This window comes from Sarcophilus harrisii, chromosome 2 (genome assembly GCF_902635505.1).
Source record: "Sarcophilus harrisii chromosome 2, mSarHar1.11, whole genome shotgun sequence".
Lineage (NCBI taxonomy): Eukaryota > Metazoa > Chordata > Mammalia > Dasyuromorphia > Dasyuridae > Sarcophilus > Sarcophilus harrisii.
The window spans coordinates 507,422,289-507,445,211 of NC_045427.1; the positions used below are offsets into that span (position 1 = coordinate 507,422,289).

A 22,923-nucleotide genomic window follows, 5' to 3' on the forward strand; every position below is an offset into this window, starting at 1 on the left:
TTAACTATGATCTCGACAAGTAACAAGTTCTCTACCTACCTCCCAAACATGGATATAGTTGGTTATCTGTTATTTATTTCTCATAGAAGAAATTTTTGTTTTTTTTATTCTGGCTGAATGAATAACAGAAAGATTAGAATTTTCAAAATGTGACCTACCCACTACTTCAGGATACAAGATTATTATATCCTGATATGAGTATAATTAATATAAAAATTCTGGGTTTGTTCCACTTATTTACAAAGTGGAATCTCAATAACAGTTGCAGATACTACAAGTATAATGATTTACAATAAAGAGCCTAATTACTTTCAGGATTGGGAGATACCTTTCTGGTCACAATAAGTAGATAATCTGATACCACCTTTTCTTCATGAGTTGTCACCCATGCTAACCTTTAGTGCTAAAATGGCTCTAGGAAAGCTGACAAGCACACTCCCAAGCCCCTTTATGTTGTTATAAAGAAAAAAAAACTGTAAATAGTTTTAAAGTCAATCCTTTGGATTAAAATGAAGCTTTAAATTACATGAAGATAACCAATGGGATTTAGGATATCATTTTTTCTCTTTGGGTCTCTTGGTTCTACTATCATACGTGGAGTCAATATTAACCATGAAGTTTCTTGGAATTTGCATGCATGTTAGTAATAATTGAATAATATTGTTTAAACTGTGAGACAATTATCTAAGAGGATTTAGCTGGGAACAAGATATAGAGATAGGTGTGGGTGTGTGTGTGGGTGTGTGCGTAGACATGTATATACAGACACACAGACACTCATATACACGCATATATATGCACACACATACATACACATAACAGGAAATAAAAAATATGAGGAATAAGAAATCTCATATTAAACTTCAGACCTTATGGTGAGATCTAGCCACAAAGAAAGGAACTTGAGAATCAGTGAAATTAAGGCTTCAAGCTGTTTCCAGGCTTTACTGTGTATGCACATAAGGGGAAGGATAAAGAGGGATAAGCCTGAACCAAAAGCCATTTGTTCTTGAGAATGTAACAAGAAATTAAAACTGTTTCCTTAGAAATGTGTAACTGTTAAGATTTCACATCTGACAGTTCTTGAAACTCCATGTTATGTTCTTCTTCTTAAAAATACAAAAAGTTCTTTGATTATTTTCTTGAGGTAAAAAATTCTTAACTGCAACATTTTATATACACAGACACCAAAACAGAAATTACTGCCTAGATTCCTTTTGAGAAGACTTAAAGCTACCAGATCATGTCTGTTATTCAGAATTCTTTGATTACATGGTTTAGAACAAAGATTTTGAAACACATGGCCCATGCAAGAAATAAATCTTGTGAACAATACTCACATTTTGGTTTTGGTATCAATTCCTTTCAAATTTTCCTTTTTTTTTTTTCAATAAATATTATCTGACAGTAATGGTGTTAACATTTTATTCTTCAATCCTTAAAGAACTTTTTGATAAATATTACTTATTGCGACTTGGAAATGTTATCATAATTGGCACTTCTTAGAGTGATTGAGCCAGATTAAAATGTAATTGGGAAATGTTTAACAAAAGAATTTAAAATATAACATAAGCATCAATATGTGGTTCCCAAAGTTAATATGTGCCCACAAGGATCTTTATGTTTGATTTAATACTGCAGTTCCCACATCCCTCCCTATTTCTATTTGATTTTGACACCACTGGCCTAGGAAACCATCCAACTACAAGATATAAAATGTAATAAAAAAGTGATTCTGATAGTTCTGAACCTAAACATAATATAGAAGCTCTTCTTTTTTTTCAACTAATCCAACTTTTTTTTTCAACTAATCCAAACTAATCCAAAGCAACAATAAAAATGGTTGAATATACAAGGAAAAATTCAGAAATTGAAATTTTGTTTAATGTTAAAGTGAACATTTTAAAAATCAAGTTATAAACAAAAGATATTTATGGTTTAAACACAACTGTTTTGTAATCTTTTTTTTCTATTGTCTATTTGAAATTTGTTTTTATATTGTTTATAATAATAATTTTTAAAAGGCAATATCACAAATAAAACTCACTTAAGTAACTTGAAATTATCTTGAAGGTATAAATACTATATATAATGTAATTCTTCTAAGATGATAGATTGAAGCCACTCTTGATGAAAGATTCTGGGAATAATAATTCTTACAGGTTTGGAGCCATTTGTGCCTATGGCATTGGTTTAATACAGCATAGAATTTTCTTGAGGGTATTCAAATTTTTTCTTTGTATCCTGGCACAAAATGGGTTCATGATAAATACTTGTTGCCTTAAGATATTTACCAATTATTAGAGAAATTATTTAGACAACATAATTTTACAAAGGTCTCCTATGTTTCATTCACTACAGAATTTTTCCTCTTAACTGGAGATCTAAGTATGTAATTAACCAGTTAATATTGTATAAAATGTTCAGGAAATTATTTTTACCCTCTCAATGTTGAAACTTACTTTCCTTTGTCCTTCAACCATTCTGGATTCTTTTCCTCTTCTTTTAAATCATGGAGTTCAGGAATATCTTCATTCATTATTCTTCGTGCCTCTGCTTGTTTATGTAACCACTATGATAAGAAATAAATCTTGTTAACAATATTCACATTTTGCTTTTGATAGCAATTTCTTTTAGATTTTTGTTTTTCCTTCAAATAAACATTATCTGACAATATGTTAGCATCTTATTCTTCTACCCCAAATATTACTGATTAAGATTTAGAAATATTATCACAATTGAGTCTAATTTTCTAACTTTATTAGGAATATAAAATAGTTCCTAATCAAATTGCACAAATAAGTACTTTAAATTTTTTTAAAGCTAAGTCTTTCTACATACACACACACACATCAGAAATCTTGAATCAAGTCTCGGGGTTTTCTGAGCAAGTATAATTATATTATTTCCAAGATGACAAAAAATTTTGAAACATGAATTATCAGCAACTTTAACCTACCAAAAGCTTATTATAGATACTATATAAAACCAGCACTTAGAAAAATAAGTAGTAAGCATAACCAATTTTCCTTTTCAAATAACATGAATTAGAGTATTATCTCACTAGCAATTGGTGCCAAGAATTTACAAATTCTTTTTGCTCCCATCATTAGTAATCATTAATTAACAGTAATTTCTTTGGTTTAGTGAATATGTAAGAAACTCAGCACCAGCAGAATTCTGATAAATGATTGAAATAAGTTATTTATGAAACATTTTCTTTGATGGTAATGGTCACCACAAACAATAACAGTTATCTCTACCTCTTCTTCTTCTGCTACTTGAGATTCTCTGAGAGCAGTTGGGAAAACTCGAGGGGTAAACTGGATTTTAATATTGCCAGTGGAACGAGGGGCAGGAACATAGTCATCTTTTAACTTCTCAGAAAATATAATTTTTGCATTTTTTCCTTCAAAAAGAATATTAACAAATATGACATTAATTTTTTTAAATTCATTGCATTTAATAATCAAACTGATAACAAAAGCATCTGTGCTTTGAAGATGTTAAAGGGAAAGAATTCCCACATATAACCAATATAAAATAAGTCCAGGATTCTTTTTATATTAAGAAATGTAAACATGTTGATCATATATATTTGTTCAAATCAAATCAACAGCCATTTATTAAGTATCTATTACATTCCAGACATAAGAATTATGATAGGATACTAAGACAAAAAATGAAAGTCTTGTTTAATCCCTCTTACAGCCAACTTTTATTACATCTCCCTTAAGTCTGTTCTTCTTAAGACTAAACATTTGATTTCCTTTCAAGTGATCTTCATGTGGGTAAATCACTCTCAAATTTATTAATACCCTTCCTAAAAGTTGGCACACACAACTGAAAATACCACTTCAGATATAGTCTGACCAGGACAGAGTCTCAAGCAGATTCCAGTGGCCTAAACACTATGCCTTCCTCAATATAGAAAAATTAGCATTAACTTTCTTGACGGCTAAAGCAGACAGCTCATTTGGAGCTAGTAGTACATCTATTGTTAAAAATAGGTTTTTTACTTTTTTATTAAGCTGTACTTAAAAAACACAAATTAACATGAATATTCCCACACATGAACATAGATATACATATATACTTATATGAAATCTTGAATCTCTAAAACACCTTGCTTTTTTCGAACATGTAATAAATTAAATGTTTTAAAACTGTTTTGTTTGTCTATATCTCCCTTCAGACTTTCTTATTTTCTATTCTTTTAAAAAAATTTTTTTGCAAATACTTCAATGACCCTAGTTTCTTTTTTTCTTTATATTATTATTATTTCAACCCATCTCCTCCTCAAACTCACTTTCCCCAAGTTAAAAACAAAACAAAACACCTTAAGTGATAAATAAGGAAAACAAATTTCCCCAGGCAGGTGGAGCAGTAGATAAATAGCTAGTGGCTAAGAGTCACGAAGCCCAGAATTTACATCTGGGCTCATTAGTTTTGAGATCCCCAAGCAAGTCACTTAACCTTTGTCTCAATTTTCCCAATGGTAAAATAAAAATTAATAATAGCACCTACCTCTCAGGGATTGTAGTGAGGGTCAAATAAGTTAATATTTATTTGTAAAGTATTTAGCACAGTGCTTGGTACATAGTAAACACTTAATACTTGTTTCCTTTCCTTCAAAAAAATTGATTTAACATGTTTAATTTCTTTGGCTTTGTTATTGCTGTTTCCATAGATATATTTGTATATAAATACAAGCAAAAAGAAAAGATTTTTACTCAACTATAAAATGGGGATAACAATAGAACTTACCCCCAGGGTCACTGTAAGTATCAAATGAGATATTTGTAAAGTGTTTAGCTACATGCCTGGCATACAGTATTATTGTTTAATCATTTCAGTCATGTCCATATCTTTGTAACTCCATTTGGGGTTTTCTTGTGAAAGACACTTTGGCATTTGCCATTTTCTTCTCCAGCTCATTTTACAGATGAGGAAACTGAGGCAAATAGGGTCAAGTGACTTGCCCAGAATCACACAACTAGCAAATGTCTGAGGCTAGATTCACTCCACACCTAGTGCTCAATCTACTGCATTATCAGATTGCCCTGGCACATACTAAGAACTTAATAAAGCCCCACAAAGAACTTTTCTTTCCTTTTTTTCATATTGGCCATGTCCAAAAATGTACCTTTCCTTCTACTATTCAGGTCCAGCTTTTCTCTGTCAAGAAGTGAATAGAATACTTTACTACTAGACTTCTGGATATGTGATTGGTCATTGTGCTAATCAGACTTCTTAAATCTTTTCAAAGTTATTTTCCTTTACAACACTGAAGTCATTAAATAAATTGTTCTCCTAGTTCTGTTCCCATTCTGTATCCATTCATATAAGACTTTCCATGTTTCTTTGAGCCTTTCTCTTTTGTCATTTTTTACTATGCAATATTATTCCATTATATTAATTTACCATATTTCTAGCCATCCCCAAATTGATGGGAACTCTTATTTTCAACTTTTCTACCAGAAATATGGCAGCTGCAAATACTTTTGCACAGATGTGGTTTTTCCTTTTGTCCTTGATCACTTTGAGATTGGACTTAATAATGATATCATTGGATTAAAGAGTATACACTTTTTAGTAACTTGGGGATACAGTTTCAAATTGCTCTCCGAAGTGGCTGCACAGCTTCATAGCTCCAACCACATTGTAGTGTATCTGTTCTTTCACTCATCTTCATTTTTGTCATGTTTGTCAGTCTAATGGCAATAAGATGGAACTCTCAGATACATTTTACATTATATTTCTCCTATTATTAGTGATCTGGATGTTTTTGTTTTTCACATTGTTATTGATAGCTTAGCTTTCTTCTTTCTCTGAGAACAATCTAGTCACATCCTTTGATCATTTATCTACTGGGAAATGGTTCTTGCTATTATATATTAGAATTAGTTCCCTATGTTTCTGGGATGTCAGACTTTTATTAAAGAAATTTGCTGCAAAGATTTTTTTCCTCAGGTAACTATTTTCCATCTAATTTTTACCTGCATTGATTTTGCTTGTGCATAAGTATTTTAATTTAATCAATTAAATTGTTATTTTTTTGTGCTCTCCTAATTCTCCTCATTCATTTCTTATTGCTTCTTCTGTTTTCCTTTGCTAGATCTTCATCTGTGTCATGCCTATTAATTGTGAATATCCCCTAAGGATGTTCCTTGTATATATTTTTTTTTCTTTCTCCACACCAGGGGTTTGTTTTTTAAATTATTTTGATAAACTAAATTTCAATATAATGAGGTTTGAAGTGTTTTTTTTTTTTTTGTAATCCTCAATATTTTATGTCATATACTTTAAAATATTCTGAGAATTGATCCACGGGTTTCATCAGATCACCAAAAGAGTCCATGATACAAAAAAGATTAAGAACTCTCCAAACTCTAGAGTAGGAACAAGATGGCAGATTAGTGGCAGTCACCCAACGAAACTTTCCTAAAACTCCTCTCCAAACTTCTTTAAAATAATGTCTCACATATTTTGGAGCAGAAATTTTGCTCTAAAAATTTTTAAAAATTTTGGAGCAGCAGAGACAACAAAGTTGGGGTGAGATATTTTTCTGGCAAAGAAAACTTAAGAGGTAGACAAAAGAAATGTATAACATCAGGGTAAAGGTCAGATAAAGGTCTGTCTGAAGTATACACCAGTAGCTTTGGGAACTCTCAGAACAGGAGTCAGACAACTGCTGAATTACAGGGAGTTGTTTACTGGCACTGGGTAGATCTGACACTGATTAGCAACTGTACCTATGCAGTTCTGGGTGGCAGTTCCAGGAGAAAAAGGAATGTTGATTATTGGGCACTGTGGTGTTTTTCTTCTTTTAAATAAAATAACGGTTCTCTTTGAGAGCAGGTTTCTTGGGGAGGTTTTCTGGAGGCAACCTTAGTTTTGATTCAGAGTAAATACTCACCCAAATGCAGTCAGGTGCTAAAAGTTCAGATCTTTTATTGCTTCCTATATAGCCCGGTTAGTTTTCTTAGAGGCCTATCTCTCTGCTTGGTTCCAAGAAGTCTTGCAACTTTGTCCTCTGCCTCTGCTTTCTTCAGCCTCCAGCCAGCACCAAGGTGGAAAATGCAATGAATCTCTCTTGCCACGGATAGAGAACTTGTAGGCTTCCTCCCAGAGTGCTCCTCTCCCACCCCAGTCATTGTTCCAAAGAGAGAGTGGCTCACTGAAGCTCTATTTATACTGAGTGTAAAAGGTTGACTCTGCCTTCTGGAGGCAGGGATTAAGGGAGGTGTGAATTCACAAAGTTACAAAGTTAACTTTTGTGAATCTCCCAAACATGTGAACTCCAATGAGTACTTAAATACTTCTTGCTTATATGAGCTCTCTAAAGGTGTGAACACAAGCATTGTTTCTATCAGTTGATTTAGTACCTTGTTTCAAGTTCTGGCCCATAACATCTCCTTATAGGATCAGATCAATCATACTGAACCATGCTAAATTAGATAATTATTGTCTCTATCAATTCTAATGACTTAACAGTTTGTAAAGATTCCAACAGGGCACAAGAAAGCAGAGACACTAGTTACAGTACCATAGCAGAAAGGAATTCTAGTGCCTTCAGGTGCAAAGGAACAGGGACCTTCCTTGATAAAAACTAGAGCACAGACTAGGAAAACAGTGACAACATATTTCCCAGAATTGTACCACTTTGGTAGCACCTAAAACTTGCAGGTCCCCAGAACTAGCTCTGAAAACAGCATCATGAAAAAGCCTAAAGCCTAAAGCCTGGCCCGGTGCCTCCCTAACCCCAGGTGTGCAGCCAACATTAACATTAGGTTTGAAATCAAGAAATAGACTAAAAAAATGAATAAACCACAAGAGCAAAAATTTTTTTTGACCATTAAAAAGCTACTATGGTTGCAGGGAAGATCAAGACATAAACTTGGAAGAAGATTACAATGTGAAAGCAGTTACTCAAAAAAATCCATAAAGAAAAACGCTAATTGGACAGAAGCCCAACAAAAATTTCTGAAAGAGTTAAAGAAAGAGATGACAGATGAAAAATTGGGAAAAGAAATGAGGGTGATGTAAGAAAATGATCAAGAGACAATTGACAGCTTAGGCAGACAGCTAGTACAGTGAATATAGAGTCAGGAAAATATAGAGTCAGTGGACTACCTGAAAACTATAATCAAAAAGAGTCTAGATACCATCTTTCAAGAAATTATCCTAGAATCAGAGAGTAAATAGAAATTGAATCTACTGGTCACCTCCTGAAAGACACCTTTCCAAATGAAAATTCCCAGGAATAGCATAGCCAAATCCCAGACTTTTCAGGTCAAAGAATAAATACTGCAAGCAGCCAAAAAAGAAACAATTCATATACTGTGGAGCCATGTTGATGATAAGGTAAGATTTGATTGTTTCTACATTAAAAGATCAGAGAACTCAGAATATGATGTGTTGGAGGGCGAAAGAGCTAAGATTACAACCAAGAATCATCTACCCAGCAAAACGGGTATAATATTTCAAGTATAATGAAATAGAGGTTAGAGAGTTTATATTCCCACATGGGAAATAAAAACTTTCTCATTATTAGGACAATTAGTATATATAGTATAGTACAAGTGAGATTATATACATAGATAGAAAGCACAGGTGTAAGTTGAATGTGATGGGATGATTATCTGAAACAAATAAAATTAAGGGGTGAGAAAGAAGAATGTTTTGGTAGAAGGGGGAAAGGGAGAGGTAAAATGTAAATTATGTGACATAAAAGAGGTCCAAAAGAGATTTTACAGTAGAAGGAAAGAATTGGCTCAAAGAAGTAACCCATACATATACTCAGTTGAGATATCTAATCATACAAGGAAGGCAGGAGGGGAGAGGCATAATAAAAAGGGATGGAGCTGATAGGAAAAAGAAGAGATTAAGTAAGGCAAAAGTTAAGAGGCAAAACACTTTTCAGAATGAGCTGGGTGGAAGGAGAGAATAGCATAAATCAAGTAAAAACAGGATGGAGGGAAATACATGGTAATCATTACTATGGAAAAAAAAAAACTCTTAATAGCACATGTTTCTGATAGACCTCATTTCTCAAATATATAGAAAACAATCAAATTTATAGAAACAATAAGTGTCATTCCTCAATTGATAAATCATCAGAGGATATAAACAGTTATCAAAGTAATCAAAGCTACATATGTTCATATAAAAATGCTCTAAATGATCACTGATGAGAGAAATGCAAATTAAAACAACTTTGAGCTATCACCATACATCTATCAGATTGGTTAATATAACAGAAAAGGAAAAAAACAAAAGCTGGAAGGGATGTGGGAAAATTAAAACATTTATGCATTGTTGTTGAAGTTGGTAGTAATTTAACCATTCTGGAGAATAATTTGGAACTATGCCCAAAAGGCTACAAAATCATGCATACATACTCTTTGACCAAGCCATACTGCTACTAGGTTTATACCCCAAAGAGATTTTTAAAATATTTACAGCAATTCTTTTAGTGGTGGCAAAGAATTGGAAATTTAGAGGATGTCTATCAATTGGTGACTTGCTGAGTAAGTTGCTATATATGATTATGATAGAATACTGTTGTGCTATAAAAAATGATGATCAAGATGCTCTTAAAGAAATGGTCCCTAGATTTTATCTATCACATAAAATGCTAGTCCTTGGATATTGGTTTGTTTGTTGTTGTTATTGACTTTTGACTTTAGCAAAGCATTTATTTGATGATGTTTTCCTTGTTATATTGATAAATAAAATGGAGAGGTTTGGGACTTGGTGTTAATAGATCTAAGTGGGATAAGAGCTAGTTAAATGGGTGAAGCCAAAGAAAAGTCATTCGTGAATTATTATTAACTTCTGCAGGGAGATCTCATAAGTTCTTGGTTTTAAAAAGACAAAGTTCTATTTAATGTATGGTTTTATTTTATTTCTAACAAAAGTCAGTGGTATATTTTGTTAAAAGCCTTTTCTGTTTCCATGGATATATGATTTAAAATTGAATTTGTTATGAATATGGTCTATGATGCTAAATGTTTTCTTTATATTGAAGGAATCCTGCATTCCATGCAAAAGAACACTGAGGGAGTGATAGGAGACAATATGTGCCAGGTTACTGCTAAAACAAGTCTTGACAAGCTTAGAAACATTATACATGCCAACAATAAGATTATACAAGGATCAATTCTGATGGATATGGCTATTTTCAACAATGAGATGATTCAGGCCAGTTCCAATGAACCTGTGATGGAGAGAGCCATCTATACCCAGAGAGAGCATTGTGGGAACTGAGGGTAGATCACAACATAGCATTTTTACTCCTTTTGTTGTGGTTTGCTTGAATTTTATTTTCTTTCTCATCTTTTTTTTTTTTTTTTTTTTTTTACTTTGATCTGATTTTTCTTGTGCAGCAAAATAATTGTATAAATATGTATGCTTATATTGAATTTAACACATTTTTTTTTTACCATGTTTAATATATATTGGATTACATTCCATCTAGGGGAGGGGGTGGGAGGAAGAAGGGGCAAATGGTAACACAAGGATTTGCAAGGGCTAATGTTGAAAAATTATCCTTACATATGTTTCAAAAATAAAAAACTTCAATTAAAAAAAGAAGAAATTAAGCCACAAAAAAAGAAGATAAAGGCTTGACAACTATTAATAGGCATATGGGATCTGAATCTGGGTTTTTCTGATTCCAAGCCTGGAGTTCTATTCACAACATCAAAATGCCTCTTAGTATCTACTGAAGCCTATACATACATTTAAGCATAATATTTTTCTGTTTATCTCCTTTAATCATGTTTATTTTTACAATTGCATTGTCTGAGATCATGATTGTCACCTTTGCTTTTTTAAGTTCACTTGAAATAGAAGATTTATATTTATCTGTAACTTGACTACCTCATTCCCATCCAAAAGAATTAATTATAATTAATTCTTTTAATTAAAATTAATTTTTAAATTAATTTAATTTATTAATTAATAAATTATTGAAGCTGTTCCTATATACCTTCCTCTTATGAAAATTCTTCTCTTCTTTCAAGGCTCAGCTCAGGATCACACCTCATTCACTGAGCCTTCCCTGATCCTCTCAATTAAATGTGTTTATTTTCTTCGAATTTTGTACTTTGTCTGGATTTCTCCTTTACTATCATCACAACATTCTATCTTATATTTAAATATTTTTGTAATATCAAGTCTTTCTACTAAATGAAAAGCATCTTGGGGCAGAGACATTTTTTTTTTTAAATTCCCAAAGACTGGTATGCTTTGTGCACAGTCGATATGCAATACATGTTCATTAAGTGAATAGAATTAATAATTTATAGAAACTTCAAAGGATAGTAATATTTATCCAGGCCAAATGTACAGCTGACAACACCTTCACATTCTCAATTTTTTGATATAGTTTCTTTTGATATTTATGAAAAGATAGAAGCAGCAAAGTGGTACAGTAGAGAGAATTCTGGACCTGGAGACAAAGAAATTTAAAATTCAAATCTGGCATCATCATCATAATAAAAAATCAGGAGGACCTGTGATCCTTTTTCTAGGATTTTCCTTTCAGCACATAGAGAAAGTGGGAAAAAAAATGAAGTTTAAAAGGCCTGTTTTCCTGTAATAGGGTACAAAAATTCATAAACATCCCCAGTAATGCTGAAAAATGACTGAAAATCATGGATAATTTTGTTATTCTGGTAATATCACTTGTGACATTACCCTTGAAGAAGAAATAACAAAATGAGGGAAAAACAGCAGTGACCATGATAGAACAGGGCACTGATTCAAGAACAAAGTATCAATGTAGCAGGGAGGCTTTATAGTTACAGAATTGAACTGTTATATTGTAAGGATAATAAATCATCAATGGCTCAGGCTATATCAACAACTTTCAATGTATTCTAAACTGTTTTTATAAAATAATCTGTGATACATTCTATTTTCTTCTTCTAAGAAAAACATTTGGATAAACAATTTAAAAAATTTTATTATTTATATACTCTGTTAATCATTGTACAAAGCCCTGTGTCAAGTGATATCAAAGGGAAGGAAGGTAAAACGCAGTCCAGAGAACAGTCAAGATTTCTTTAAAATTCTAACACTTATTTTTTTGTTACCAAGCCATATTCTTACTCTCAATTTGTGAAAACAATAATAAAAACAAGTGACATATATGTAAATAGTTAGAAATATTAGGGTCTTAAAGCAAGAATTTTATTATGTAATATTATCACATACATGATACATATTATCAAATAGGTATCAACTTCCTTCACTTGAAGAAAATAAAATAATACTTCAGTAAAAGGGTATTAATGTTAAGTCAGAAGAAAAACATTATATTACAATTAGATATGCATGTGTATCTTTCTTGGTTTATTAACATAAAATCTAGTGTGTAAAATGATCTTGTAAAATATATGTGGCACATTAAATTTTAAATTATAATTTGTCCATCTATAAATTTAATTATTTAAATGTTTTTAATTTTTGTCACAGAGTTGTAACATACTCAACTTTAATTATTCTTAATTGTTGAAAAGCAAAAATTATAGAACTAGCTATTGAAATTATTAGAATCACAGAATTTACAGCTGAAAGGAAACTCAAGAAATTTTTATACCAATCCTATTGCCTTTAGGCATTATTAATTCCATTTTATAGATAAGGAAACTGAAGCATGAAGAATTAAAGTAACAAAGCTGGACTCAGAATAAGGAAAAATCAATAGAGAGCCTTAGGGAGAGATAATGAAACTGATTTCCTGTTGCATGGTTAGAAAAATGGTTAATAGAGACTATTAACAGGCAGCTAGGTGACACAGTGGATAAAGCACCAGCCCTGAAATCAGGAGAACCTGAGTTCAAATCTGGTCTCAGACACTTAACACTTCCTGGCTGTGTGACCCTGGGCAAGTCACTTAACCCTAATTGCTTTAGCCAAAAAAAGAAAGAAAGAAAGAAAAATGGGAGACTACTAAGACAGTGTACAATAAATAAGTAGGACAATCAGACTTTAGAGGAATCAGTCTTTAGAGAAATCAGATGGTTTTACTTTTTTTTTTAATCACATGGGAATGTCCAGTCTGGAGGAAGAGTGAAAAATGACTAAGATAAAGCTAAATGGCAACAATAAAGCATGTTTTTAAAAAAGTAATATCTTGGATGTTTTAGAATAGGAACTAAGAATCAAATTTCTTATTTGCTAGTGAATTTCTATTTCTACATATTATGATATTTTTCACATAAAAAATTACCATTTTCTGGCCTTAATATTATCCACTGTGTGAAACTAACATAAATGCTTGGGGGTTTTATATTTTTTGATGCATTTTAGAAAATATCCCAGTCATTTTCAGTTATATGCCAGTACAGACAACCCCCACTTATGACCAAGAGAAACAATTTAGGGGAAAAAAGTAACTGACACAGCAAGTACCTGAGACAATATATGTAACATTCCATATTGGTGGTCATTTACTTCTCTATTAAGAGTAGGGAAATAGAAAGGACTCATTTTTTTCAGATAAGGAACTGATGAAAAAAAAAAGAAAAAAGAAAATTCCAAAATCTATTTTACCACATAAAGATTTGTCTAAGTTTTTATTTTTAGAGTTACTCTTATTAGCTGTTTCTGCTGTTGCTAATTGTTTTCATCTTCATCGACTTGTGAAAATGGAATATCTATCTAGACAGAAGCAAGCTTCCTAAATTTGTTTGATTCCTTTGTTCTTTATTATGTTCCTATTTGGATCAGATTGACTTATGTGATTTGCAAAAGAATTCAGACCCAGAGAAATCAAGTGACTTGGTCAAAGTCACAGTCAAAACATGGCACAATCAGCTGATAGAAAACTGAGCAGGGAAATTGTTACGGGCCAGAACTCTGAAACAAGGATTCTTACATGATGTTAAATCAGTGGAATTGATGAGAAAATGACTGTCTAGTTTAGCATGGTGCTTAATAGTTCTCTAGGTTCAGTATGATTGATTTAATCTTACAACAAATAATGGTTTCCTAGTGCTATAATGATTGGTTTATACTCATTGTAGAGCATAAAAGCTGAGACACACTCAGCCTACGGAGGCAGAGACAGATTCATTCCATCATCCACTTTTGTGGTGACTGGACGCTGAAGCACAAACCCTTGGACTCAGACTCACTTGTCTCACACCACCTTGGTGGCCTATCTTCCTGCATTTTCTCCACTGAAACCAAGACTCTGGAAGGCCTCTAAGAAAGCTAGCCAGGCCCCAGGCAAGGAGGTAATAAAGAATTTGGACTTTAATATTGGCTATTCTTGTGGTGATTACTGAACTGAAAGGAAGACTGCTCCAGCGACCCCCAGAAAACCCAACAAGAGCATTACAGGAAATATTGAAGGAACCTTTGCTGATAAGGTACACCAGGTCTAGCTGTCCTGCCAGAGGTGTGATCCTGGGAGAAAAGCAACCAGCACTATGGCTGGTGAGTGTAGAATCAGTAGGGCAGGGATGCTTCTGGCTTTGGGCATTTATGGGAAAGCAGAGTTCTTGGTTTGGGATTTTAGACCAGAAAGGAGAACTGAAGGAGGATCTGAGGCCAGAGGCACCATCTTCCTACCCCAGGAGTATAAGTGATATAATAACAAACTCCTCTCTCTCTCTCTCTCTCTCTCTCTCTCTCTCTCTCTCTCTCTCTCTTTCATATATATGACCAGGCAAAGCAAAAAAAACCCAATCAAAGAAAGTTACTATGGGAATAGAGAAGAGAAGTGGTCGTCTTCAGGGGAGGATATTAAAGCCAAAAAAAAAGCCTTTCCTTCTCCAAAAAGTACTGTCAAATGGTCACATACCCAAAAGAAATTCATAGAAGAACTTTTAAAAGATTTTAAAAATCAAATGAGAGTGATTGGGGGAATTTTTTTTTAAAGAACAATTCAAGAAAAACAAGATCATAAAAAGAAAGTCAATCAACTGAAAACAGTAATGCAGAATCCTAAGAAGAAAAAAACTAGAAAATTATAATTGGGTAAGGGAAAATCAGCAAAATTAAAATAGATCAAAAAATAATAAAACAAAATGTAAAAGATGAAAAAATAGAAAGGAATGTGAAACATCTCATAAATAAAACAACTGATCTGGAGAACAGATCAAGAAGAAAAAGCAAGCAACGACAAGACTCCCTAAAAGCTATGATTAAAAAAAAAAGAATTTTGATACAATAATATAAGAAATAATTAAAGAAAATCACCTTAAATTGTTAGAGCAAGAGGGGAAAGTAGAAATAGAAAAAAAATCCACTAATAACTACCTCAAAGTGATCCTACAAGGAAAATCTTACTGGGATATCATAGCCAAATTCCAAAACCCTCAGCTCAAGGAGAAAATATTATAAGCAATAAGAAAAAAAATGATTCAAATATGGCAGAACCACAATTAAAATAACACAATACTTAGCAGCAGCTACATTAGAAGACTGAAAGTCTTAGAACACTATATATTTAAGAACAACAAAAAAAAAAGGAAAGCTATGGCCAAAAATATTATATGCAGTAAAATCAAGCATAATCCTGAACAACAACAACAAAAATGAATATTTTATGAATTGTCAGACTTTCAGGATTTTGTTGCAAAAAGAGCGGAACTTAATAGAAAATTTGACATATACAATCCAAGAGAAATATCAGGTAAACACCAAAAATTAACTTCAAGGGACTCAATAAGGATAAACCATTTATGCTTTATAGTGGAAATGTAAACCATATATTTAAGATTGTCATTAGTAAGTTGGGTAGTTAAGAAAGATTGGGGTAGAGCTGAGTATGATGTGATTTTCAAAAAGCAAAACCATGTAGGAAAAGTTTAAAAAAGAATAATTAGGTTATATGAATGACATGTGAGAGCAAGAACTACCACAGAGGAATTAAATGGGGGAAAAGAGTTGAAATCCTATTTTCATTGGAAATGGGTTAAGGAGGGTTACATATGTAAAAAGGTATAAAAGTCTTCTAAATTGATAAACAAGAGGGTGAGGGAATAGGAGAGAGAACAGTTTATAGAAGGGTAGGTAGATTAACAGGAATAGCATAAATATATTTATTTATATTATTTCAGATATATTTGGAAGGCTAGCAAAGTTGTTTAAATTCAGATAGAAACAAGAGGGCAGGGGAAAAGAGTGGGGAGCAAGAATAAGAAGGTATCCTTGGAGCACGTGGTTGCTCAAGCAATAGGAGGGCAAAGGAAGGGGGAGAAGTAAAGCAGAGATATCAGGAAGGATAGGAAACAAAAGATACACAAAAATAATAATAAAGCTCAAGAAAAGAATTTATTAATTAAAAAAGCAGGAGTTGTAATAAGATTTAAGACAAAGTTAAAGCTTAAATGGATTTAATTAAAAGAGAAAAAATAAACTACACTTTTTATTAGTCATATTAATCAATAATATTTTAAGCTATTTAACTTGACATTTAGTGATGGAGGAAATGATGAATTGGACAAAAATATGGAAAGGAAAGACTTGAATTTATGAAGGAAGAGAGGACGAACAACTATAGTACAGTCTTACACATATGTATATGCATGTATAAGCCTATATATTAACAAATATAGATGTATACATATATATATATATATATATATGTATTTATATACATATAAATATATCCACACTTAATTGTAGCCATTCTTGGGGTGGGGAGAGGAAAGAAGAAAAAAGAATAAAGCAAAAAGTACACAGCAGAGAAGAAAACCTTCAAGGAAGCAAAGAAAAGATGGTCAGCTTTGAACACAATGTGATAGTATCATATCAGCTTTCTTGAAATGGAAATTTATTTCTTTATTATTTTGAATCCTCTCTTATATTCTGCTTTGTACATGGCAATGTTTTTGCTTTCTTTTTCTTTTTCTCTTTTGTATTTAAGCTTTAAACAAATAATTTTTTTTAAAAAAGTGTTTCTTAAGTCATTTAATATGAGCCAGATATTGCACTAAATGCTAGGAACACAAATGTTATGCCTCTAAGATGATTGAGTGATTTTCCTTTGTACACAGAGGATTTCTGATTAGATAATAAAATACTGAGCTACAACACTACATGTCTATGCAAAGCTAACTGATCTCCTAGAAACTGTAGACATGTAGAAAGCTGGATCTTAGTATGTTCTTTACCTTCTAGCACTTGCAAAAGATGGTGAAAAGAGTCCTCCTCTCTCCAGCTACCACTCCAGGAAATCATTCTCTCCTTGGCTGAGCTAAGGCACTTTTAACATTCTCAAGCTGAAGAGTTAATGTGTTCTTTGTTATGTTCCACTGTATATAAATTCCCTGACTTCTACATATATAGCTTACCCTGATAAAGAGGTACACTAGCTATTGGAGATGGTCTTTAATGCAACCAATAATTGTTGGAAGGGAGCTAAGCAGGTGATAGTAAATTAAGTATTGTCTAGCTTTACCTTGGGAGTGATCAAGAAAAGTGTCAAATACTAAAAACCATTACATTGAACTCCCAATCCCTATATTTATGCCCACCTGCATTTTTTATTTCTTTCACAAGCTAATTGTACAATATTTCAGAGTCTGATTCTTTTTGTACAGCAAAACAACAGTTTGGTCATGTATACTTATTGTATATCTAATTTATATTTTAATATATTTAACATCTACTGGTCATCCTGCCATCTGGGGGAGGGGGTGGGGAGTAAGAAGTGAAAAATTGGAACAACAGGTTTGACAGTTGTTAATGCTGTAAAGTTACCCATGCATATAACCTGTAAATAAAAGACTATTAAATAAAATTTTAAAAAAAAAAAGTGTCAAATAGTTAGTCCCTAAAGCATTGTATCCTTGCTATTGTTAAGTCATTTCAGTCTTATCTGATTTTTCATGAATCCATTTATGGTTTTCTTGGCAAAGATACTGGAGTGGTTTTGCTATTTCCTTCTCCGGTTCATTTTACAGATAAGGAAACCGAGGCAAACAAGATTAAGCAACTTGACCAGGATCATACAGCTAGTATGAGTCTAAGATTAGATTGGATTTCAAGTCCTTCTGACTCCAGGCACCATCCATGGTGCCACCTAGCTGTCCCAAACTACCAATATTTGAGGTGTAGTAGGAAAAACATAATTCTGGTGCAATATCCCTCTTAGAGGCAGATGAGAAAAAGTTACAAGGTTTCAGCCATGGCTTCCTTCCTGCTCTCCACAAAGACGGAAATCTAAGTCTCCCTTAGAGTGTTGTAGGCCAGATCCCAAATCTAACATTTATTTATGCCATAAATGAACCAGCCATCTAAACATTAGGCAATACTGATACATCTTATACAAGAAAGGTAAAAGCAAACCCTAAATTCAAGGAGTTCACATTTTAATGAGAGATATATGAAAATAATTAGGTATAAACAAAATACATAAAGAGTAGATGAGAAGTAAATTCAGGAAGGGAAAGCATTAGAAGCTGGAGTAAATGGGAAAGGACTACTGGAAAAGATGGAATTTGAGTTAAAACTTGAAAGAAGCTAGAGAAACAAAAAAGTAGAGGTGAGGAGGAAATACATTCAAAACATGGGAGACAGCCAGTACAAAGACATGAATATAGAGATGAAATGTCACATGACAAAATATGTAAAGTACAAACTTTAAAGTCCTGTATAAGTGCTAGTTATCACTACTACTGCTAGTTGCTGCTGCTATTATGGGAGGAAATAAGTAGGCTGGCGTGGCTGGACCACAGAGCCCATGTATGAAACTAAAGCATAAGGAAATTGGAAGGCTTAAGAGGGGTTGAAAAAGAATTCCAACAGAGAACTTTATATTCGATCCTATAAAGTTTTTATTTATTCATTCATTTCAATGTTTCTGTAAAAAGAAAACAGTTTTAGATATAATCATTAAATTTGTTTTCTTTGAACACTTATGCAATCATAAGGCACAGTATTTCACTGCTTCTTCTTTATCCCAAAATGTCATTCTCTATTCATATTCTAAACCAAAAGAGAGGCTAGTCAAAGACTGTCTGCTGCAACTTCCTGTCAGGAATTATTTTTTAATATTGACAACAGTATGCCAGAAGAATTTATTGCTTTTGAAATAACAATTCCTTCCTACCCCAACCCCTATCTTCATTTTATCTTGTCCACAAAAGAAGCCATTAAAAGTTTCTCAGATACAGATGCCTACAATATTTGGTTTCCTGAGACTATTAATTAGGCTATCATAATGTGATAATAATATTACACAATCACAGGAGGTTTTCCACATCAAGATGTTCGAAAAAACTAAGAATGATGTAAATAACTATGTGAAACTTTTTTTCAGCATAGTGTTCTTTACTTATGCACAAGGAAAAAAAATTGGCATCATATTCAAAGAACATTTGGAAATATTTGTGTAACCTATGTAAATTCTAAGAAACTATCCCAACTCCCACTTTCCTAGATGAGTTGAGTTCCTATAACTTTGGCTCAATCTCCTTCACAGGAATCTAAGGTTATCTCTGGGGAATACTGTTATCAGGTCCTTTCAATCATGTCAGGTTCTCTGTGACCCCATTTAGGATTTTTTTGGCAGAGACATTGGAGTGATTTTTCATGTCCTTCTCCAAGTCATTTTACAGATGAGGAACTGAGGTTAGCAAAGTTAAATGATTTGCCCAGGTTCACAGTGCTCATAAGTGCCTGAAACTGAATTTGAACTCAAGTTCTCCTGTCTCCAAGCTTGGTGCTCTATCTACTGCACCACCTAGTTGCTCCTTATTCTAGAGTGCTGTATTTGAAAATCACTTATCCCCAATATAGCAACTAGGATGTATAGGCTTCTATATTTTAAAAATGGATCTCATCATTTAGCTAAGGGAGTAGGAGGTTGAAAAGAAATATAGTAAACAGTTTACATTGAAAAACACAAAAACTACTGTATGTTGAAATTTAACAATAAAGTTTCTCTAAGATTAACTATAAACAACTTTCCAGCCCTGAAGGTTTCAGTCCCCATGACTGAGTTTATCACCAAATAATATATTAAAAAGCATCCCTGAATAATATGTCAAAAAGAATTATAAAACATAAAATGTAAACTTACCTATTAATGGAAAGGTGTTTTCTTTAAACTACTTTGTAGATCCCAAGGTCAAAGAAAAAAGAAACTGAATTACAATTTAAATGCCTAAAACTATAGCTTTACTTTAATTCCTCTTAGTCTTGTATTTTTTAATGCAAGCAGAGCAATAAATTCAGCATTTCTAATCTTTGTAGAAATACATGTTTGCTATGGTTAGTATTAACTCTATGTTTGAAGCGTGGTCTGGAAACATATTCTCTATCATTACTTTGAAAAGATTTCTTTCTTTTTTTGGGGGGGGGAAAGTATTTGTGACTTTTTTAAAAAATTAAAAAGTAATTTATAATACCTTTTGTGAAATTTTTAGACTTCATACTTTTTATGTGGTTAGTTGTTTTTTTATCTTGTGACTTCTTTATCTCTTTTTCTATTTGCTTCTTTTGTTGACACATTTTAAGTTCTTTTTCTATCTTTTCTTCTTCAACAGCAGCATTTTTTTGCTGTTCCTTCCAAGCCTCTAGTTCCTTAGTTGCTTTTTGCCTTTCATTTTCTTTCAAATCTTCAATTTTTTTCCGCTCATTTTCTTCAATCTGTAAGAATTGAAATTATTAGACTCTTAAGAACATGTAAAGGCCAACATTTCGTGGGAAGGAAAGAAAAAAGAGAAGAAAGGATAAGGAGAGAAGATATATACGTTAAGATCATTTATCAGTCAGACCTCTCAAACTCTTGCCACCATAGTTATTATTAAGTACATATAGGTTTCTAAAAGGCACACAATTTTTCCTCCAACATTTACTCAAATTCTACCATCTACTGGATCTATGGCTATGTCTTATAACAGTTTCAGGAGTACTGGCACAATTAGAACATAGATGTGGAAATTAATTTGAGAGAAAAGAATTTCTCTCATCTGGTTGGAAAAGTTTTCATTGGTGAGTCTCAAAAACTTTTTTCACTATGGAGTCAAATCTTAGTTGGTTCTAAAATCAAGACCTTGTGCAATGATTCATGATTTCAGCCCCAGATTTTCTCTCACTTGACAGTATAAATAGGTAGAAAAAGAACCAAAGGCTTGTAGGATCATAGAGTTGCAAGGGATTTCAGAGACCATCTAGTGCAAACTCTTTATTTTACAGATGTGGAAACTAAAAACTAGGGAAGCTAAGTACTTTGAAATACTCTTCCATTTAGTTGCTTCTTTTTCCTGTTTTCTGGTTTTTCTTATTGTAAAAATGTCAAAATTGGTACAATTTAATTCCTCTAACAGAGTATACACTTACTGGTCAGTGTCAAGGATCTCACATTTAGAATACTATTAGCTGAATAAACAAACTATCTAAATACTAAGTAATTAATTCTTAGCACTCTCTACCTCTCCCTACCCACCCCCACCCCTTTTCTGCCATGCTACCACAATTACCAAAAAAGCAGGAGGAAGCTCCTTGGGACTAAAGACCATTTTGTATTTTTCTTTATTTAATGAGTTGCCATAACCTAAAATTCCTTACAGTTGATCAGTCTATTAATAATGTTAAAACAACACATTTATTTAATCTGCTCCTCAGAAAGCCATTTTCCAGGATTATATTCTGTCTTTCCAGCATGGTATAATTTACCAAAGCTTATGCTGGTATAATTTTTCAAGAAACCAGGTTCACAAAAGGTCAAGAGTTTCAAGGGAATTAATAAAAAACAAAACAAAATAAAACAAACAAACAAACAACAACAACAACAAAAACAAAGATACAAAGGATGGTGGCTTTGCTTTACCAGACCTAAAACTATATTATAAAGTGGTAGACATCAAAACCATTTGGTACTGGCTATGAAAAAGAGTAGTAGTTCAGTGACTAGATTAAGATCACAAGGACACAATAGTCAATGACTATAGTAGTCTGGCGTTTGTTAAATCCAAAGACTCCAGCTTCTGGGATAAGAACTCACTATTTGACAAAAATTGCTGGGATAACTGGAAAATAAAATGGCAGAAACTAGGAATTGACCAACATCTAATACTCTATTCCAAGATAAGGTCAAAAAGGGTTCATGAATTAGACATAAAGGGTGATACTAACAGGGTAGTCTACCTCTTAGATCTGTGGATAAGGGAAGAATTTATGGCCAAAGAAGAATTAGAGAACATTATGAAATGCAAAATGAATAATTTTGATTACATTAAATTAAAAAGTTTTGCACTAAACAAAACCAATGATGCCTAGATTAGAAGGGAAGCAGAAAGCTAGAGAAAAAAGTTTTTACAGTCAGTATTTCTAAAATATATGGAAAACTGACTCAAATTTATAAGAATATAAGCCATTCCCCAATTGATAATGGTGAAAGGATTTGAACATAAAATTTTCAGATGAAGAAATGAAAGCCATTTCTAGTCATATGAAAAAAATACTCTATTGATTAGAGAAATGCAAATTAAAATAATTCTGAGGTTCCACTTTACACTTCCCAGACTGGCTAAGATGACAGGAGAAGATAAGGATAAATGTTGGAAAGAATGTGGGAAAACTGGAATACTAATGCATTGTTGATAGAGTTGTGAAATGATCCAGCTATTCTGAAGAACAATTTGGAACTATATCCAAAGGGATATAAAACTGCATGCCCTTTGATCCAACAATCTCTCTACTAGGTCTGTATCCCAAAGAGATCATAAAAGAGTAAAATGGACCCATATGTGCAAAAATGTTTATAGCAGCCCTTTTTGTAGTGTGAAGGAACTAGAAAATTGAGTGGATGCCCATCAGTTGGGGAATAGCTGAATAACTTACAGTATATGAATATAATGGAAAATTATTGTTTTATAAGAAAGGATGACCAGCCTGATTTCAGAAAAACCTGAAAAGACTTACATGAACTGATAGTAAGTGAAGTGAGTA

General features: G+C 32.6%; 1 protein-coding gene across 2 annotated transcripts in view; it reads right to left on the reverse strand.

The window, feature by feature from the left end:
• Window positions 1–22,923, reverse strand: part of DNAAF4 (dynein axonemal assembly factor 4) — a 72,862-nt gene that overhangs the window by 19,753 nt on the left and 30,186 nt on the right. For both annotated transcript variants that reach the window (XM_003755727.4, XM_023498682.2), the window contains exons 4-6: window positions 20,379–20,619; window positions 3,264–3,409; window positions 2,463–2,572 (exon numbers count right to left, since the gene is read on the reverse strand). In XM_003755727.4, the coding sequence (XP_003755775.1) occupies window positions 2,463–2,572; window positions 3,264–3,409; window positions 20,379–20,619 (497 nt within the window). The remainder of the gene's footprint in view (window positions 1–2,462; window positions 2,573–3,263; window positions 3,410–20,378; window positions 20,620–22,923) is intronic.